This window comes from Podarcis raffonei, chromosome 2 (genome assembly GCF_027172205.1).
Source record: "Podarcis raffonei isolate rPodRaf1 chromosome 2, rPodRaf1.pri, whole genome shotgun sequence".
NCBI lineage: Eukaryota > Metazoa > Chordata > Lepidosauria > Squamata > Lacertidae > Podarcis > Podarcis raffonei.
Genome location: NC_070603.1, coordinates 117,638,412 through 117,658,488, shown reverse-complemented (window position 1 = coordinate 117,658,488; position 20,077 = coordinate 117,638,412). Strand labels below are relative to the sequence as shown.

General features: G+C 46.6%; 1 protein-coding gene across 2 annotated transcripts; it reads right to left on the bottom strand.

The window, feature by feature from the left end:
• Positions 1-1,745: 1,745 nt before the first annotated feature.
• LOC128409264 (E3 ubiquitin-protein ligase TRIM41-like) lies at positions 1,746-13,819 on the bottom strand. 2 transcript variants are annotated; one of them, XM_053379599.1, is made up of 7 exons: positions 13,360-13,819; positions 11,821-11,916; positions 10,830-11,060; positions 9,460-9,482; positions 8,574-8,692; positions 7,928-7,960; positions 1,746-2,535 (listed from the first exon to the last, which is right to left on the bottom strand). In XM_053379599.1, the coding sequence occupies exons 1-7, from the start codon at positions 13,783-13,785 to the stop codon at positions 2,018-2,020; spliced, it is 1,446 nt and encodes a 481-aa protein (XP_053235574.1). In that variant the 5' UTR covers positions 13,786-13,819; the 3' UTR covers positions 1,746-2,017. The 2 variants fall into 2 exon arrangements, with proteins under 2 accessions (XP_053235574.1, XP_053235575.1); XM_053379600.1 differs by lacking the exon at positions 7,928-7,960.
• Positions 13,820-20,077: the final 6,258 nt, after the last annotated feature.

Below are 20,077 nucleotides of genomic sequence, written 5' to 3'. Positions count from 1 at the left end.
GCTTGCAGGTTTTCCACAGGCGTCTGGGTGGCCCTTCTTGGGTGCTGGACCAAATGGGACACTTTTGTGTCCTTCCACGGGGTGAGTGGAGGCTCACAGGGAAACGTACGATGACACACAAAGGAGGCCAACATCATATAGGGGATGGTGGAAGGGGAGGTGGTGCTCAGGCAGGTGGGGGGAAGGTGTCTTTATTCCATCATGTGCCACCACCCCATGGAAAACGCAGGGAAAGGAGAGCAGGCTGCAGCGGTCAGTAGTCAGTGGCCCTGATAGTGGAGCCAGAGTGAGTCCTGCCTGATCTTTGAGAGGGGTCAATTCCACAGGCATGTGTTGTTCTAGCTCTTAGTATCTAAGGAGAGAAATCAGATGCACCTGGTGCTGAAAAGACACTCCTTGGGGGAGCACTGTGTATTTGGGGTGGGGCTGAGGAACACAGGGAAGGTGCCCTGCAGAATGTATAGGGCAGTACAGCCCATGGGGCCCCTTCTGGAAGCTGCCGGACTGCAATTCCCATCCTCTCTGACCCCTGGCCATGCTGAATGAGTCATAGGGGAGCTGGAGTCCAGCATTATCCAGAGGACACCCCATTTGATGCCCCCAATATACAGAATCCAGGCTGTAAATAAGGAACGTTAATGCATCCACTCAAAATACATTTAACTGAGGAGAAGCCCCACTCAATGCAAGAAGGTTTACTTCTGACAACATGTGGAGTGTTAGGATATTTCCGTTCCACCTTAAAAGGGAGCAGGATGTTTGTGTCACAGTCTGCGTATTTCCTGTTCACAGGATGTTTATGTTTTTCTGTTGCTTTCGTTCTCTCTGTGTGTGTGTCGGAGACACTGAAGCAGGCAGTCATGTTTTTTTGTTCTGATCAACGCTGAATAAAACTTGTAAATAATGCTCTCCTGAGTGCGACTTTTGCTGTGCATTATCTGCTGATAGAGTGTGCATGAGCCCAGGAATGTGGCAATCTGTTTTCTGGAAGCTCGTGTCGCTATTTGCTGATACTGCTTGTCTACGGGAGATTGATGGACGTCTGGAGACGACGTGGAGTCATGATGGACTTTATCTCCCTGGCAGTATCCCAACAACAGGTTTCGGGCCCAGATTCACGGCACTTACAGGAGAGTAAGACTGCGACAGACTGCTGAGGTATGTGTGGGAAAAGCGAAACCAAATGAGGCTTTTCTGTTGCCGCGGCAGCCTCTTTGAACTCCGGCGGCTAATTGGCCTGGGAGCCGAGCCAAGCAGGCCTCAAGATTAATGGGAGCCAAGATAAGGAGTCTCTGAAGTGAAAAAGACTCACGGCTCACATAAAGAGCTGGAATGGAGTTTTTCCAAGCCTCTGAAGCTCCCTGAAGCCTCTGAAGTATCCCAACATGGAGATGGCGAGGCTGTATTTGCAGAGGGCATTTGAAGCTGACGCCCTGTTCAAATTTTTTCTCTTTTTCTTCCCATCTGAGGTCTCCAGAGCAAGGAGCTATCCTGCCTGACTTGGGTGAAGGGGTTCATTTTATACTCCTCTATTAATCCAACGATGCATGCATTTTCACAGCTGCATAAGGTATTGTGGTGAGAGGAAGGTTTCCTAGAATTGCGGAGTTGTGAGGGGTCCTGAGGGTCATCTAGTCCCACCCCCTGGGCAGGAACATTTGCCCAACGTGGGGCTCAGACCCACAACCCTGGGATTAAGAGTCTTGTCCTCTGCCAAATCAGACACCTCAAAAGGAAAACAAGACTGAAGGTGAGAAAATTTATTAGGACTCCTAAAAGTGTGACTGTCTCTTTAAGAAGTAAGCTGCAGAGGGAATTCTGGGAAAAGGAAGGAAAATGCAAAGCAAGAGCAAAGCATTTTTGTTTGGTTATTTCTGCTGATTTTGACTGGAATGAATCCTCTCAAAGGGCCCTTGGAAAACTGCCCAACCTGCTCTTGGCGGGTAAATGGTTTTATGTCAGTCACTCTGGTCTGGAGAGAAACTCCTGCTGGGCCTGAGAGGCAGATTTAGTCTCCTCAGGAGATAATGAGGGGGGTTTCAAAGTCATCCAGACGAAAGAAAGGGAGGAGGGTCTCTCCAGAGAACGAGGCTCCTGAGAACGTGTAGAGTTCTGCTCCTGAGTCAGCGCCAGAAAAAGACACACGTCCCCCTTCATAGTCCAGAGTCACCCGGATCCTCCTGGGCTCCTCACTCAGGGACAGAGGAGAGGAATCAGGGGAGGTGCAGGCCAAGTACTTCTCTCCCCTCTTCCCCACAGCCCAGATCCCTCTCTCAGGCCTTAAGGGGAAGATGCCCTTTCTCTCCACAGACTTCCTGGCGACCCCCAAAGCCCACCATTCCCCACTTTCCACAGTGACTTCCCAGAAATGTCTGCCTGCTGTGAATCCCTCACGTCCCAACACACAAGGCCAGTCACTGAATCTCTCAGGATTATCAGGCAGGGCTTGAGGTTTGTCTCCCCTTCTCACGCTTTTCTGATCCTCGGACAGGATGAGCCTGGGATGGGCTGTGTCTGGATCCAGAGTGACATTTGCTGTGGGGGAGAAGATGAGGGAAAGAGAAGAATATGCAGAGTCAGCCAAGAGACAGAAATGGACACCTTGATAAATAAATAAAAAACACCCCAAAAACCCCAGATTCCCTTTCAGATCAAGGGGATTTCTTTGTATCGCATGCTAGACTGAGACTTCTCCTTGCAGACTCTCATCAGAATAAATATCTTCCTTGATGGTTTTTAAATCAGTTCCCTTCACTTTCTTATATTCAATGTGTATTATTCCTGCCCTCCTCTCAACCCAGGCATTTTCTAGGAGGAAAAACCACCCAGGAACCCTTTTACTCATCTCTTCTGTGTTATCTAAGGGGAAAGAGAGGAGAATTGGAGGAGGCAGGAGAGGAGAGAAGCTGCTTTCCTCTGATAATATCTGTGGGAATTGGCCTTTGGAGACCTCTGGGTTGGGCTGGGAGATGAGGACCCCCCTGTTCTAATAATAATAATAATAATAATAATAATAATAATAATAATAATAATAAAAATTATAAATCACATTAAGTGGGGAGCCTGTTTATTCCTGCTCTCCATCTCTCTCACCCACTTGGTCTTTCCTTCCTCTCTACCATCTTGGAAGTCCGGGTTAGCGCGAACGGCTAATGGCGGATTCCCTCCGAGCTCCGAAGGGAATCGGCTCTACAGGAGCTGGGTCTTGCCGCTGCGGCGACGCGGGGACCCTTAGAAATCACAGGCACTGAAGCCTGTGAACCTGGTGACTCGGCGGGCACCATTTGCGCCCCCCCGACCTGCGAAGGAGCCTTTTTAAAGGCTTCGGAATGGGGGACGGGGTGAGCGGCGCGGTGCTGAGAGTCGACTGCTCCTCCTGTGGAGTGAAGCCGCGTGCCATGGTCGGAGAGCGCTGACTTCTTCTTGTGAACAATTGGACTCTAAAAGTAACAACCCGAGAGTAGTACGGAAATTGGACTTGTCAAGGAAATTTTCTTTTGAATTTGGTACGATCGGGGAAGGTGCAAACAGGAAGTCCGCCTCCCCGTCTTGTAAAAAATTTAAAGCAAGGACTAGTTAACTAAGGTCGAGAGAACTTCTTTTTTTTCTATTGGACAAAAGATATTAATTTCACGATTTGGCAGTATAAATATAAGTAATTTTACTGAAGGATAAGAGCTAATTTTGAGAGCCGAAGTGTCACACACACACACACACACCCCGGACCCGGGAGTGATTCACGAGAGAGCCTGTTGAGGAGAAGTAGAAGAGTTTGACAGCTGTCAAAACCAGGTGTCAAGAAGGAAAAAGAGAACTTTGTTTCTGCTGTCTCTGCTGGATATATTTGTTGCAATTTGGTTTTATTTTGTTGAAAACAAGGAACAACTGATACAAACTAATCTGACTTTTGGATTTGAACTGGAAAGAATACTAAGTTACCAAAATCCCTCTAGAGGGGGATTTGGGACATTACAAGAATGGCTGGAGGAGGGAAAACTCAGGCTGGGTTAGACAGAGTTTTTGTTCTCTTGGGAAAGTTACAAGGCCAAATTGATGTTTTGGCTACAAATGTTGCAACTCTGAACTTAACAGTAAATAACATTACTGAATTGGATAAGGATTTGACTCAGGAAGCCCATGCAGCTGGACAGAAGGAGACATATGTTGTTCCTGAGGAGAAGGAAGGAGGAGCTGTAATTTTGCAAATGACAAAGAAGAGCCAGAGGCCTGACAGGATGCTTACAAAGGAAAATAAGAAATAAACCAGAGGCCTGACATGATGATTACAAGGGAAAATAAGTACTGGATGATGAAAATCTGGTTTGAATTGGAGATTGAAGAATGGAGAGATCTCCTTATGTGGAGATCTGAAGACCTATGGATTACAAATTTGATTAAAGTGGAAGCTGGAGTTTTCGCGACAACTGGACTTTTGGGCCCTACTTTTAAGCATGGAGGTCTGGCTGGAAGAAACATGGACCTTATTGGGACAGAGCTCCTCCGAGATCTGGTGTTTAATACTAAGGACTATCAAAAAAACCGGCAAAGAGGAACTGAGAGAGAGTTAAGAGCCTCGGACGTGAGATCTCCAGGCTGATAGTAGATTAAGACTGATGGACATTTGCTGGGGATCGAAACCGGGAAAGGGGGTGGTGGGGTCTGGGAATCCAAAGGGTGTACAATTATAATCTGTTTTTTATTGTTTGTTTGGTTATTAATATGAAAATTGGGGAATTCGTGGAAGGGAATTTGGGTCGACTTGAGAAAAAGGTTTCAGCACTGAGGTATAAATATGGATGTCTATAAGTTAAAATTGGTTTTTCTAAAATGAATTAAATATAAAAAGGTTAAAAACTGGGGATAGGAACTTGTTGAACTAACAATTTGAATTGGAATACAAGAAGGGGAGGTGTGGGGAAGTCAGGGAAATATGGTATTGAAAATATGGAATTGTAAACTTTATGTGTTTTTTAATTTTTTTTGTTTTTTCTTTTTTGATTTTTTGTATTAAATCTGGAAAATTTTAATAAATATATTTTTTTTAAAAAAAAGGAAGTTCAGGCCTTGCCGCCAGGGAAGAAGAGGCAGGTGGCAGGGCAATTTTACAAAGGACTGCTTATTCCATGCTTCTCTTTTGGATTTAATATATACCATAAGACTAGTTCCCTGGGGGAAAGGGGGAATAACTCAAAAAGTTACCAGTCATGCTAGGCAAGTGTAGAGTTGACATATTTTGAAGAGCAAAAAAGAGGACACATTTGCCAACTTCTACTCTTAACCATGGATCGCTATGACGACACTCATTTTAAATACCCCTACTCTTTGTAGGCTTTCAAAGCTGTGATATACTGCTAGTAGCAATGTTCTGAAATTTCAACAACAAAAGAATAATAATAATACATATTGCTCCCTCGCTTGCCACATGAAAGTATTTGGGCTCCTGTTCACAGCTTTGTGAACACAAGTGGGCACAGAACAATTTATTAAACTGTTAAACATCTACATATGGACTCTCCTTAAGGGCAGGGGGGGTGTTAACTCTTCCCCTCCCACACTCCTTCTCCAAGATCTTGTAGCTGAGCCAGCGTCCTTTTAGTTCAGCCACAAGAGAAGGGTTTTATACAGGATGTGGCTAGCTTAAGATGCTGCTCTGTTGTGATTCTCTGCTCTAGGCTAGCTTAGATGGGTGCCTTAGATCTGAGTCTAATGCACTAGAAAAATGTAAATGGTTTACTGTAAACCAAACCAAATAACTTGAGACAATTTGCCAATTTTATAATTTTAAGAATCCACCTAGGGGAGAAATTTTAATCATGAATGTAGGTAAAGGTACCCCTGCCCGTACGGGCCAGTCTTGACAGACTCTAGGGTTGTGCGCCCATCTCACTCAAGAGGCCGGGGGCCAGCGCTGTCTGGAGACACTTCCGGGTCACGTGGCCAGCGTGACATCGCTGCTCTGGCAAGCCAGAGCTGCACACGGAAACGCCGTTTACCTTCCCGCCGGTAAGCGGTCCCTATTTATCTACTTGCACTTTGATGTGCTTTCGAACTGCTAGGTTGGCAGGCGCTGGGACCGAGCAACGGGAGCACACCCCGTTGCAGGGATTCGAACCGCTGACCTTTCAATCAGCAAGCCCTAGGCGCTGAGGCTTTTACCCACAGCGCCACCCGCGTCCCAATCATGAATGTAGAGGACCTACAAAAAGAGGACACGTGGCAACCATGAAACACTAGTCCCCCCCCCTCCTGCGAATTGGGGTCTCCATGTGAAATTTATCTCTCTGAAGATGTCTGAATGACTGAACATCTGAGGAAGCAAAAAGACATTCTTAACAGGCTACAATGCAATAGCTAAAAAATAAATCTTTTTTTACAAAACATCACCATATCATAGCTTCTGTTGTTTCCTTATTTCAATCAAAAGATTAAATCATGCAAAGACGACAACTATAGGCCTAAGTAGTGATGTTAAATATTCTCCAAAAGATTATTCTTGAGAATGTAATATCACTAGGCCTAAGTAATTAAGACAACTAACGTGTCTAGCTGTAATTCCTGCATTGCAGGGGGTTGGACTAGATGATCCTTGGGATCCTTTCAAACTCTGCTAATTCATGATTTCATGGGAATATGAGAAATGGTAAACCATACTAGGAAATGGCGGAATACAATCATTCAAAATCCACAAATGAAATGGGGATCTGAACTGGATGGATGAAGAAAGGTTCAACATCTGCCCCAAGTAAACTGGTGGGGCAAAGCTGTTGAAACTGGAATTTCCAAGTATGCTGACAAACCAAATTGCAGAGGAAGAATCGGCAGAGCTTTACCCTGTAATTCCAAGGGACTCGTGCAATGGGGAGTCCTCCCTCATGGAATAGGGCTGATCTCTGGCCCAGAAATGGAAACAAGAACAAATACCACGTTGGAGGAGTGGAGAATGAAGCTGATGGACTATGCAGAACTTGATAAACTGACTGGGAAGATCAGATATCTACGAGATCAAAAGTTCATCGAGGACTGGGGAAAATTAGCTGAATACTGGGAATGTATAAGTGATAATGGAATAACGTTAGTGGCCTTTAGAGAAGCTCTTTAACAGTATAAGAAATATTGTAAAAAGGCAAAATAGAAGTGGGGGGTAGGTATAAAGGCAATAGCAAAATTTGGAAATGTGTAATTAAAGAAGTTAGAATTTGGATGATTGGCAGAGAAGCCGAAGGAAGTCAAAAACGGAAAATTTAATAGAAATTGTAATGTGGTATGAATGTATGGAAAATTAATAAAATATAATTACAAAAAAAGGAATAGGGCTGATCTCGAAAGAACTGTGGGAACTCTGAGGAGATGGGGATGGCTGAAGCATGAGAAATGGCTGGTGAGGTTGAAACTCTGAGGAAGAGGCGGCTCAGGCCTTGGCTCTGCTGCTGGGAGACCAGCCTGGCAGGAGGCGGAGGAGGGACTGGGTGCTTGCGGGTGCCCTTCTTAACACACTTATTCCTTATACATGAGAACTCGACAAGATGGACATTGGACTGACCCTGCAGGATTCTCCTTAAGGGCTTTTGTAACATATTGTAAGGCTCTGAGGCTTTTCCCCACAATCAAGCAGTATATAAATTTTATGAAAGAAAGCAAAATCTATAAAATTAAAGGGGAAACCAAGATAATAGTCTATTGGCGGAAAATTAACTCAGACTGGTGTGCAGGTTCTTCACAGGGACAAGCTCTGCCCCCAACCCAAGCCTTCAACCTCCTGCCCAGTTCATTCTTGGGACCGACAAAGAACCCAAACACCACTAGAGGATCATTTCCCAGAGTGACGCCATTGATGGGGGTCCCAAAGTCTGCAGAACAGACGGTTCAACACCCATGAATTATCAGTCCCTATCCCTCCTGTGAAATTGTTCCTCCCCTGGAAATTTACCTTTCTGAATCGGTTTTCTGTATAACAGAGCATCTGAGGAAGCAGAAAGATATAAAGTGTAAGGGCAACATTATTCCACCTGAGATAAATCTCCATACAAAACTAACATTTTATAATGTGGCATCCTTAAATTCAAGTACAATTATTAAATATTAATTGAATTGTACAAAAAATAATTAAAAAGAAGAAAATCATAGGAAGAATCTATGAAAATAACTAAAGATTTAAAACTCAACAATCATAGAGCAAGCTTACTTTGTCCCTGAAATTGGGCTCTACATTCTTGGACTGGGGGCTTCTTAATGCCCTTTGACTCAATTCAGAGCAGGAGAACCTCCAAAAGGACAACCCCAGATTGTGCAGACAGGGAACCACAAGGAAAAGGAGGTTTTGTATAATTGTAAAGAGATGCACATGGGATGAAAAAATCCTGACTTTGCTCTACACTCTGGTTGAGGCTTTCTTTACAGGATCCAGCATCACAATATACATGGGCCATTCTGGGGGAGAGGAAATGAAGGCTGGAGCACCAAGAAGGAAGGTATCCTGGGGTTACTCAATTCCATGCAATAAGAGCCTAGCATGTTCAGTTCTGAAGAAGTAACAGAATTCCCAGTGTGAAATCCTGGCAGCCATTTTTCATTACCTTTCCATTGTTTCATTGTATTCTCCATAAGGCGATTTAGTTCACCGGATTCCAAGATCCTGTGCCTCAGCTCTGGAGGGAAAGCCAGTGGCTTCTCTGGACTCTCTCTTTCCTCATACCTGGTGAAAAGAAAAACAATGAATGGCCCCATTGTGGCCCCATCTCCCTAATTATTGCAGGAGATTTCAATAACATGAACAAAGTTGAAGTTCATTTCGCAACAGGTAATTTTCAGGATTCAGCTTCATCTCTTGACACCCACCTCCAAGCCCTGGTCAGTGGCTTCGTAAGGATGCTAAACAGCACAAGGGACAAGATGTAACCCCAAGCGACACCACCGGAGGGCCCCCATGGCTTCCAACAATGCTGCCCCCTAACAGCTTTCTGGGAAGGTGCCAGGACTTAAGAACCAAACCCCTGAGGTGGAATGCCTGCAATCCCTCCCTCCCTGAGCTTCTCCAGAGGATGTGAGTGATGTCCAAAGCTGCCAAGAGTTGGGTGGCTGCTACTTGGACAAGATGCTACTTGGACATTGAAATCTGTTGGTACATCCTAAGCTCTTCCCAAGCATCTTTGGCACTTTCTCTTCTAGATGTTTGAAATTACCAAAAAGTCCATGAGCAGAAAGTTCAAGAGAAAGAAAAGAGCCCCCATCCCTTTGTGAAGTGATGTGGGGAGGGAGGGAGGAGGCAGTTGACCTTGAACCTTGGAGGGAGAATTGGGGGGCTACAAATTCAGAGGAGTTCAGCTCTACTTTTACCTGTGAGGTGCTGCAGGGAGTGAGTCCTACAGTCTCCCCCCTGCAGCCCCTGGAGGGCCATGTCTGAGGTTCTGGCATCTCAGCTTCAAAGAGTGATGCTAATGGAAATGAGCCAGATCCACTTACCTCTGCAAGGTCCTTCTCACATCCTAGAGGGGAAAAGAGAAGGGAATTCGCTGCACACCACAGGCCACACTAGGAAGACCCCCTCAGACCCTGCCCCTCGGATGTCAGTCTGCCTGGCACATGCCAAGGTTTGGGGTAGGGATGGCGGAATTAGCCAGTTTTGGTTTCTCACCACTTTTATTTTTCCTGTTAAGTTGTGGGCGAACATATCAGACGACACAGCAATTCTTCCAAGCAGCTCTTTATTTGTAAGCTGGAACAGAACTGAACTGAGGAGCTCAGTCAGCCTGCTTATATAGAGCTCCAGAACAATGTAACTGTTGCCATTTTCTAAAACTATCCAATCACTGAATGTCACTTTCGACCCTTCATTTGCATACAAACTATCCAATCACTGAACGTCACTTTCGATCCTTCATTTGCATAACTATCTGCAGTATCCCCCTGCTGGCCCAGGGTGAGAACTTCAGTACATAACATTTCCAATCTGAAATTATTAATTGTTCCGATTTCAAGTTCTCCACAATTCCATAATTTAATAACTTTAATCCAGTTTGCATTGTCCAATTCAGACGTAAGTAAGCCTACAGGATAATCCTACCAGGGCACTGTCCCAAATTGTCTTCCATAGAAGTTTTATTATTTATTAATGCTATTTTTCACCTGGAAATTAAAAAAGCACCTGCAGCATAAAATGCCTCCAAAGGGGTAATAAAACTGCTCAGTCTTTCTTTGGGCTCGCCCACACTTCTCCCTTTCCTGTGCCCAGAAAATACAAGTCCAAGTGGTTTTGCCTTTGCCCTGCCGCTTTCCCTCAGGAAAAACCTGCTCCTTAGTGCAACATCAAAGCAAACGTCAGTCTGGAGAAAACCTGGCTGAGGTTTGCTCTAATTCAGCAGTAAACAGTGGGTTTTCCTGGAGGAAAGGGGTTGGGACGAGCAGCAGTCTGGATGAGTCCCTCTGTCTTGCTCTTTGGTCACTGTGACTGAGCACCATTTTGGGCCAATCTGTATCCATGAGGAAGGGGATCAACCCAGAAGTCACGGAGGGAATGGGAAGAGAAGCTTGGTCAAGAGACTGGCTCATGTTGGAAGGAGGCCTGAATGCATCCTAGACGAAGCCCCCCCACAGCTGAAAGGCATTCGGAGACAAAGCATCAGCAAAGAGCAGAAGATCAGCTCCCGTTCCATCAAGAACACAGATGAATCTCTAGTCTGCATTCAGGTGAGTTCAGCATCCCAGGTCTCTTGGGTCTTCCTGTCCATTACAACCTGTCTAGAGGCTCCATCAGCTCAGCCCCTTCACTCCTTGCATACATGAAAGGGGCAGCCTTTTCCTGGAGCCTTGGGCTGTTCCTGCCACCATCTTACCTGCAGGAGTTCACTCGCTGGCTGCTGACTCTTCTCCTTCATCTTCTGGATGATCCTCTCAAGAGAGGAGAGTTTCCTGGAGAGTCTGGCCAGCTGCTCATCCCTTCTCCCTGCTATCTCCTTCTCCACCTCTTCCACATGAGTCAGCAGACGTTTTTCTTGTTCTTCCAGGAACTGGCGCAGTTCTCTGAACTTCTCCACGGCCTTCAGCCTCTCCGTTTCTGTTAATTTCTGCAGGAAAAGAGGAGGTCTGAGTGTGGAAGGTGCTCAGCCTTCAAAACATCAGGAAGAGAATTGTGAGAATTCCACAGGGAGGACACTTCTGATTTTTCAGAGACATGAAACCTCCAGTTACTAAAGAAGTAAACCTTTATTTTGAGGGGAGGCCCTCTCCATTGCTGTTTCTGTTGACTTCTATTTTGCAGAGGGATACAGCCTAAAGGAAGGAGCATTTTTTTTCTAGCCATGGATATGTGGGATGTAAAAATGTACATTTAGAAAGACAACACTTTAGTAATATTTATGGTAAATCAGGATTTGAATTGACCTACTTCCACCCTCTCAGCTCACAAGTCCTCAGGCTTCTCCTTCACTGCTATTCATATAATAAACGACAATGGGAAATAAACTCAAATTAGCTGCATTCAAAAGTGAATTTACCTAATTTGCTATTGCTGTAAAATTATGGAGACGAAAACAGAGCAATCCTTTGAAATTCACACCTCTGAATTGTTCAAGGTTGACCCAGCCAGGTCAATTTTGTTCACAAAAATGTATTTATGAGGGTAAAGTACATATCAAAATATTTATACAAGGAAGTAGCTACCCTAACATTTGATTCATTTTCAGAATAATAAATGAATAAACAAACTGATATGGAAAAAGGAGAAATGGGGAGAAGCTGAAATGGGCAGATTTCCCCATCCCTCCTCAGTCCTGACTCAACTCTTCAAGTGATTGTTCCCTCCCTAGTAACAAGAGAGACACTTACAAGGAGGTCTTTGCTTTCCTTGTCCAGGGCTGCTTGATGGGCCAGAATTTCCTCTCTCTCTTTCCTCAGAATCTCCAGGTGGCGACAGATTTCTCGCTAAAGAGAAAAAGAAAAAGTCAGGTTTGATTAAGACACACAGAGAGCAGGTGAATAGTATGCTGGCTTCTTGCGCCCTGTGACCTTGCTATAACAGCAAAGTAGTATACTGGAGTCTAGAGGGTGCATAACTCCCTGGACCAACTACCTTCTTTCTGCGGTGTCCCTGTGGGGCTCAGGATCCCAGTTAAGCCACCCCTTGCTTGCAGAGCTTGCAGCCCCACACCCTCTCGAACACCATCCCTTGCGGAGGGCTCTCTCAGCCTCCTCTTCTCTCCTCTCTTCTTAGGCGTCCTCCTCTTGGTCTCTGAGCTGTCCCAAAGAGAGGTGCCTCCTCACGCTGCCCCACAGGGACTTGTCTGTCCCTTCCCAAGAGCAAGGGCCCCTCGCCAGTTTGCTTGCTTCCTCCGAGGCCGCCTCAGCTCCTGGCAGCCAACACCCCCTGGCCAGCCCCAGAGGCACCATTCGCCAGCGGAGCTTGTAGCCAGGGCTGCTGCAACAAAGAGCTGCGCAAGCCTTTGGGAGGCAGCTATGGCATCCGAGGAGGGAGGGAAGGAAAGAGGGACAGAGGCCAGTGTTGCCAGCAGCACCCCTGAGCATCATTCAAGGCACCCCAGGTGCCACAGCACACTGGTTGAAAAGCATGGCAGAACTGGGATGGGAAAGTTTTCTAGTGCAACAAACTAGTCTGGAGAAGAGCAAAGGCAGCCCAAGAGGCTAGAGAGACAGGGATAGAGCAGCGCTTCTCAAAACTTCACCCATTCCAAACCCCTCTTCTGCAAGCCTAGGGCTTTTCCACCCTTCCTCTTGGCTCCACTGCTCTGCCACTTAATTGGGTCAGATGGCAATTCAGGTTTTCTGCTACTTGTCAGCTATTTTCTCTGCAGTAGCCAGAGCCCACGTGTGCTTGGACCACCAGGGGAGATTTAAGTGCTGCAGCTTCTTCCATTTCTGGGCCAAAGAAGTTCTTGCTGGCCCAGAATCCACCTAAGTAGCTCCTTCGGTCAGAAGATTGCTGTCTGGTCATTCCGCAAATTGAAAAGGGGCAGCTTCATTTCGTTATTATTACTAATATGTGGCATTATTGACATTGCATGGCACAGGAGCATTTACTTAGTTGTGTATGTGCAATGTACATCTGTTCTTAATATGTACAAAGCGACCTTACTGGGGGATTTGGATAAGGTTAACCCTTTCACTCTCTCCCATGGTACTAAATCTTTGAAGCTGCTGTGAGTATTTCAAGGGAGATCCTGTTGTCCCTGGCAGAGAGAAAGACTTCAACCTCCTCCTCCCGGTCATCCCAGGAGCCCTGAGGCTTCCCCTTGACTACTTTTAACTTAATAAACAACCACCAATGAATGCCATGCCTAATTTGGATCTGAGAATTAAAAAGAAGAATCCACAGCTATTTCTCCCCCTCAAGATCCAGGGATCTCCTACCTTGTATTCCTCCAAAGCCTCCTTCAGAGGAATCACCTTGTGATTTTCATGTATCCTGGATCTGTCACACACCACACAGATGGGGGCTTCATGGACTTTGCAGAAGAGCTTGAGGGGCTCCTGATGCTCCTCGCAGACGCCTCCTTTTCTTTCTTCCTCTTTCCTTCCTTGAACGCTGAGAATCTTGATTAATTGCAAGAAGTCTGCCAGTTGCCGGTTGGGGATGAGGCCCCTTCTCTGGGCTGTTTCTCTGCACTGAGGGCAGGAAGCCGCTGCCTCCGATTCCCCCCAGCGCTGGATCAAGCAGGACCGGCAGAAGTTGTGCCCACACTCTGGGATGATCACTGGATCCTTAAAATATTCCAGGCAGATGGAGCAAGTGGCTTCATCACGGAGACGCTGGATGTGACCCCCTGCAGCAGCCATGGCTCCCTCGCCAAAGACGGGAGTTAAGTTTCACTTTCTCAGTTTTTAGTCACCAGGAGTTTCCCTTCCTGGAAATAACTCAGAAACTCAGTCACCACGTGATCTTTTTTTCTTTTTTTATGTCCTCAGGTCTTTGCATTTGGTGAATGTTTTCTCAAGTAGCAGCGAATGCTTCTGGATTGCTTCCCATGCTTTTGATTTTACACAAACACACACACCTAGTAAGTTGTGGTATTCATATTGTAACATTTTCATTCATAGGCTTTGGGATAGGGAACAACTGCTCCTTTTCCTTTATGGGGTACCCTAGAGCCCGTATAGAGTCCTTATGTAGGTTCACTATTGATAGGAGAAAAATAACAGAGGCCAGCCAGAGAATATTGAGAAGCAAAACAGCTAGTAAGCGTGATCTTTATTAAAGCTCAAATCCACAGCCCAATACATCATACATACATCACTGAAGGGGCAGTCTGCCAGGATACCTGATAATGGTCACTGTTTGCATTACCTGGTCAATCTGGCCATTCTTTTTGATGGCAAATACTCAGTTCCCAAATCCAAGTCACAGGCTCACCCTGGACAGCAGGATTTGATTCTGTGAAGAGAACTCCCAAAAATCTGGTTGCTAATTTTGACTTAATCCGTTTTTAGCATGCTGGCAAAGAACTTCAGATTGAAAAGGACGCTTTCAGCATTGTCAGCCTGGGGCCCTCTGTTTGCTTCACGCTACAACTCCCATCATCCCTGGCCAGGACATCTGCAGGCATGGCTAGGAAGGCCCTCTGCCTGGAGACCCTGCAGAGCAGCTGCCAGTCAGTGGATGCAATATTGACCTCGATGGACCAATGGGCTGGGCTGGCAGAAGGCACCATCTGTGGTGCGGCAGACAAGTTATGGAGCTCCTTCCCTAGATAGGAATGCCTGGTGCATTATCTTGGCAATTATTATTATTCAATATTACTACACTTGATCACTGAGTCATTTCCAGGAAGGGAAACTCCCAGTGGCTGAAAACGGAGAAAGCGAAACTTAACTCAGCTCTTTGGGATAAGGGAGCACCACAAAAACATGGATCCGAGGCATGGATCCTCATGAATTCCTATGGTTTTTATATTGAAAGAAAATAAAACCACCATGATACTCTAGACTACATCTTAGTCTGTAGGCAGCACCACAAAAATCACACACCCACTGTTTTGTGTGGCTGCAATGGCCAAAAACATGGTAGCAAAGCACGGATCCTAAGGGATCCTCAGGGTTTTTGCATCGGGCTACCCCTAACTCACCATCAAATCACACATTATGGCCATGGGCACAGCCTGCACCACAAAAATCACAAATCCATGGCTTCCTGGCGACACCATGGCCCCAAAATAGAAGCTTTGTGTGTATATGATAAAGATATATAGTGAAAGAAATCCTGTCTGATCTAGAAATGAAATCATATTTTAAAATAATTTTTGCTTTAGATTTTTATAATCATCTTTGGTATTTCTCTTATAGCAAACTACCTAGAATGGGAAATAATATTTAGTACACTAACCTTTGTTTAACTCTTAATAATGTCAGCTTACTGAGTGATTTTGTACCATTGTGATTCAATGTTGTATTTGCGCTCAGTACTTTGTAGGATTTGATAATCTTTATAGCTCTTTTAAAGAGAGAGTTTGGATTTGATATCCCGCTTTATCACTACACCAAGGAGTCTCAAAGCGGCTAACAATCACCTTTCCCTTCCTCCCCTACAACAAACACTCTGAGAGGTGAGTGAGGCTGAGAGACGTCAGAGAAGTGTGACTTGCCCAAGCTCACCCAGCAGCTGCATGTGGAGGAGCGGGGAAGCGAACCCGGTTCACCAGATTACAAGTCCACTGCTTTTAACCACTACACCACACTGTAGTGGACAACCATGTTTTTCGGCCACAGTGTCGCAAGGAAGCCGTGGATCCATGATTTTTGTGGTGCAGGCTGTACTGGGAGGTTTTCTTTTTAATTCTCAGGTCCAAAGTAGGCATAGCATTAATTGGTGGTTGTTTTTTGCAGGCCCACGGGCTAAACCCTGTCTGTGGTAACTACCCCATTATCTCAAATGATGAGACAAGAGACCAGAGTATGGGTTCAAATTGGCCACAACTTTATTGAACTTCAGAAGTGGGAAACTTGGCACAGGCCTTGGCAGGTAACCCTCTCAGCCCGCCTGGCTGAGGATATGCAGGCAGATGAGGCCCAGTGAGAGGGGACTGCAAAGTGCAAACTTACCCAGCATGCCTTTCCACCCAGTGGCGTAGCGTGGGGGGGCAGGGGGGCCGGCCGCACCAGGCGCAACATCTGGGGGTTAGGGTTAGGGTGCGCAAATCCACGGGTTAGGGGGCACAAATCCACGGGTTAGGGGGCACAAATTACTTGCCTTGCCCCGGGTGCTGACAACCCACGCTACGCCACTGTTTCCACCGACCAGGGACTCCCAGTTTTTGCCCTTTAACGGGCCCTGCAAGCGCCGCCGCATGGGGAGGGAGCATGAATGCATCTCCCCTGACTTGATGTTAGACTAAAGGCTACCTTGCCTAGGCCTAAAAACCGCCACTCGAGGCCCTAAGGGGCCTCGCTGCCAAGTCCCACAACCAAAGACCAATCAAACCCTTCCCTTGAAATACTCACAGCAGCTTCAGAGATTTGAACGGATACCATGGAAGAGAGTGAAAGGGTTAACCTCATCCACATCCCCCAGCCAGGTTGCTTTGTACATATTTAGAACACTACAAATGTAAACTGCACATACACAACTAAGTACATGTCTCCTTTGGCTAGCAGGATCCCTCCTCAATGCCCTGCAAAACAGAGAGCAGAAAGGGATCAGTTACAGGGGGGGCAGTGGCCAGGAATTGACCAGATGGTGCAGGATCCTCCCCCCAAGTAACTGTTGGAAGTAGATTTAGGAGTGGGGGGGTGAAAGCACCTACTGGTGGGGAGCACGCTTATTCTGGGGGTGGTGTGGGGCCTGTGCAATCAGGTTTCAGCCGGGGGGGCTGAGGATCTCCTCCCATCCCAAATGGCAAAGGACTCAATGGTTCAGAGTAGCATCTGCAGAGACAAGGGGGAAGGTGACTTTTCCATGGCAACTCAGAATCGGACCTGTGCTATTATATAAAAAAGATAAGATTCTTATTCTGCTTCAGAAGAAACTTTAAAAAATGCCTTTTAATCCCCTTAAAAATTCACTTCTACTACAGAGGTGCAAAATGCTCCTGCGCCATGCAATGTCGATAACGCCAGGAAACAGTAGTAATAAGCACACGTGGGCTCTGGCTACTTCAGAGAAGATAACTGACAAGTAGTAGCAAACCTGAATTGCCTTTTGACCCAGTTAAGTGGCAGAGCAGTGGGGCCAAGAGGAAGGGTGGAAAAGCCCTAGCCAAAAACCTGAGTTAAGTTTCATTTTTTCAGTTTTTAGTCACTGGGTGTTTCCTTTCCTGGAAATGACTCAGGAACTCAGTGAATTCAGGAACTCAGTGAAGAATCTGTGGCTCCCCCTGCCTGAAGCTGTTCTGGGTTTCCCCCTGACCTTCCCTAGCAGATCTGGGTGTGCAGGAAGGGGAGGAAGGGGGCAAAGTCTCCTTGTGCTAATCCTAAACCTCGAGTTGGCATACGTTTCACTGAATGCCACCCAAGATGTGTATCTGCTCCTGCTTGGAGCACCCCAGAACCCAGAAAATATGTCCGCAAAGGACCTGGCCAACACCCAGTCTTGACTGAGGGCATCTCTCAGGGGGTCTTGCAGCCGAGGACTTTTGCCATTGTCTGCTACTTGACTGCTTTCTAACTGGAGGTGCCAGGGATGGAGAGCGGGATCTTCCTGCAATGCTTGTGCCCTGTCCCTGAGCCAGTCGTCTTCCTCTCTTCTGTCCCTCACAGCCAACGGAACGACGCTCCCAATTCACCCCTGTTCCTTGCTTCCTCCTGAGGAACTGGAAATGGCTGAAGCTGGGCTGACTGAGGTAAGTGAAGGTTATCCTGAGGGAAGTCAAGGTTAGAGGGAGGCCTTGAGCAGGGCGAATGTAACGCCAATCTAAGGACCTGAGCACACCTGAGCACATGCAGAGCGCATATGCCCCATCACTGAGCAACTTCCCAGCCCCGTTTAATTTGTCTCAACCATTTCTATACCACTTGATTGCCATTGTCTCTAAGCAGTACACATAGTATTCCGTACAATGAAAAAGGGTGGAAATTATAAAATAATTTCCTGTGAGGTGGGCTAGACAGAGCCTGGGACTGGCTCAAGGTCACCAGTGAGCTTCATGCCCGAGTGGGGATTTGAACCCTGGCCTCCCAGGTCCTGGTCCCACACTCAAGCTCTAACCACTACACCACACTGCCTCTCAGTAGATGCTTAGGGATGGGACTGGGGGCTGTGATTTTACACGGCTTGGCATTGCGAAATCGGGAGTGGGAGTGTGTGTGGGGTCTTGGGCATCCATCTTTAAATGGCATTTTCTAGGATGGCAGAACCTGAGTGGGGGATGTTTGGCTGTTTCAGGGCCCAGCGAGCGCCAAGGAGAAGGAGGGGCCTTTTGGCAAGGAGAAGGCACCCCTGACACAGCCAGGCCAGAGGACGATGTTCTGGCAAGTCAAAGAGGAGAACTGCCGCATTGTGGGCTCTCTGGGTAAGGAATAGTATTTCAGAGGAGATAATCTATGGTCCTCCAGGTGGGGCTGAGCCACATCTCCCATCAGCCCCAGCAAGCGTGGCCGATGGCCAAGGATGATGGGATTTGTAGTTCAGCAACATCTGAGGGTCGAAGGTTCCCCACAGCTGGTCTAGGGCTTCAGCCCTAACTAGGTCTACTCAGAAACATTTCAGGCTGCAATCCTAAGTGTGTTTACAAGGGGTCAGCCCCACTGGGGAGACTGCAGCACTTTTTTTTCATACTCAACTCTACCAGAGCCCATTGGATACGATTCAAGCATGTTTACTCAGAGGCAAGTATTTCACAACTAAAACCTTTCCTTTAACCTATCTTCAATATATCATTTAGTTGGTGAAACTGTAACCAGTCCTTTAATAAATGCCTTATCTCATCAAAGTCTTTTGGTTTAACCTGATATTCTACTTTGGTTAACAGCTCTCTATACATCGGCCAATTGGTTCTCATTTTCACTTTTTCAAAGGTGTTGCTTCTAAAGGGGAAAGCCACCAGGGTGTTTTTTTGCTCTAAGAAGTTTTTGTATTTTTCCCATACCATAAAGATTGATTTTCTTATTAGATGATTCTGAACACCTTTCCACCTTAGCTTCTCATACCATAAATATGCGTGCCATCCAAATCTGTTGCCATGTCCTTCCAAATCTAGTAAATCTGCATTTTTCAATATTATCCATTCCCGGAGCCAGCAAAGACGGGACGGAATAAAGGTGTCTTTATTCCGACATGTGCCACCACCCCGTGGAACGCCCTCCCATCAGATGTCAAAGAAATACGTAAACAACTGACTTTTAGAAGACATCTGAAGGCAGCCCTATAAAAGGATGTTTTAAATGCTTGACGTTTTACTGCTTTTTTATTATTAATACTAATATTCTGTTGGGAGCCGCCCAGAGTGGCTGGGGAAACCCAGCCTGATTGGCGGGGAACGCTCCCTTGGAGATCCTTTTGAGAGCTCCTCAGTGAGCGGGAAGATGTTTCCTGGAGTTCCAAGTGAGAAATGCTCTGTAGGGTCAGCACAGACTGGAGCATCCAAAGCAAAGCCGCCAGGGGAGAGAGAGGATGGATCCGTTCCTGGGGCAGGTGGTGAGAAGCACCTAAAGAAAACTGCTGCCCGCCAGAGAACCCACCCTGTTAAGAGGCACACAGCGCCAGCGGGAAGAATTTCTGGCCGAGTGCAGACCTTGATAAAGATAAGGGACTGTACTCGAGTGAAAACCCACACAAATGTTTGGCGTGCGGCAAGAGCTTTGTTTACAGCTCCCATCTCATCCAGCACCAGAGGACCCACACTGGGAGAAGCCCTTTGAGTGCTCCGTCTGAGGGAAGAGGTTCAGCACCACTCGGACTGCAGCCGCCATGAGAGAATCCACATGGGCGAGAAGCCGTACAAGTGCTGCGAGTGCGGGAAGAGGTTCCAGCTCGCTTCGGACCTCTCTCGCCACCAAAGGATCCACACCAGGGAGAAGCTTTATGATTGTTTGGGCTGCAAGAAAAGGTTAACCCAGAAAGCCAACCTCGTGAAGCACTGTAGGAAGATGCACACGGGTGACAAGCCACACCGATGTCCCAAAAACACCTGATGGGGTT

Bases quoted from the DNA above. Each gene is read 5' to 3' on its own strand.
- LOC128409264 (XM_053379599.1), bottom strand. From the start codon at position 13,785: ATGGCTGCTGCAGGGGGTCACATCCAGCGTCTCCGTGATGAAGCCACT. The intron at 11,061-11,820 runs GTAAGTGTCTCT...CTTTTCCTGCAG, and splicing joins AGGAAAGCAAAGACCTCCTT to AAATTAACAGAAACGGAGAG. The intron at 2,536-7,927 runs GTAAATTTCCAG...TCTCCCCCACAG, and splicing joins CAGAAAACCGATTCAGAAAG to CAAATGTCACTCTGGATCCA.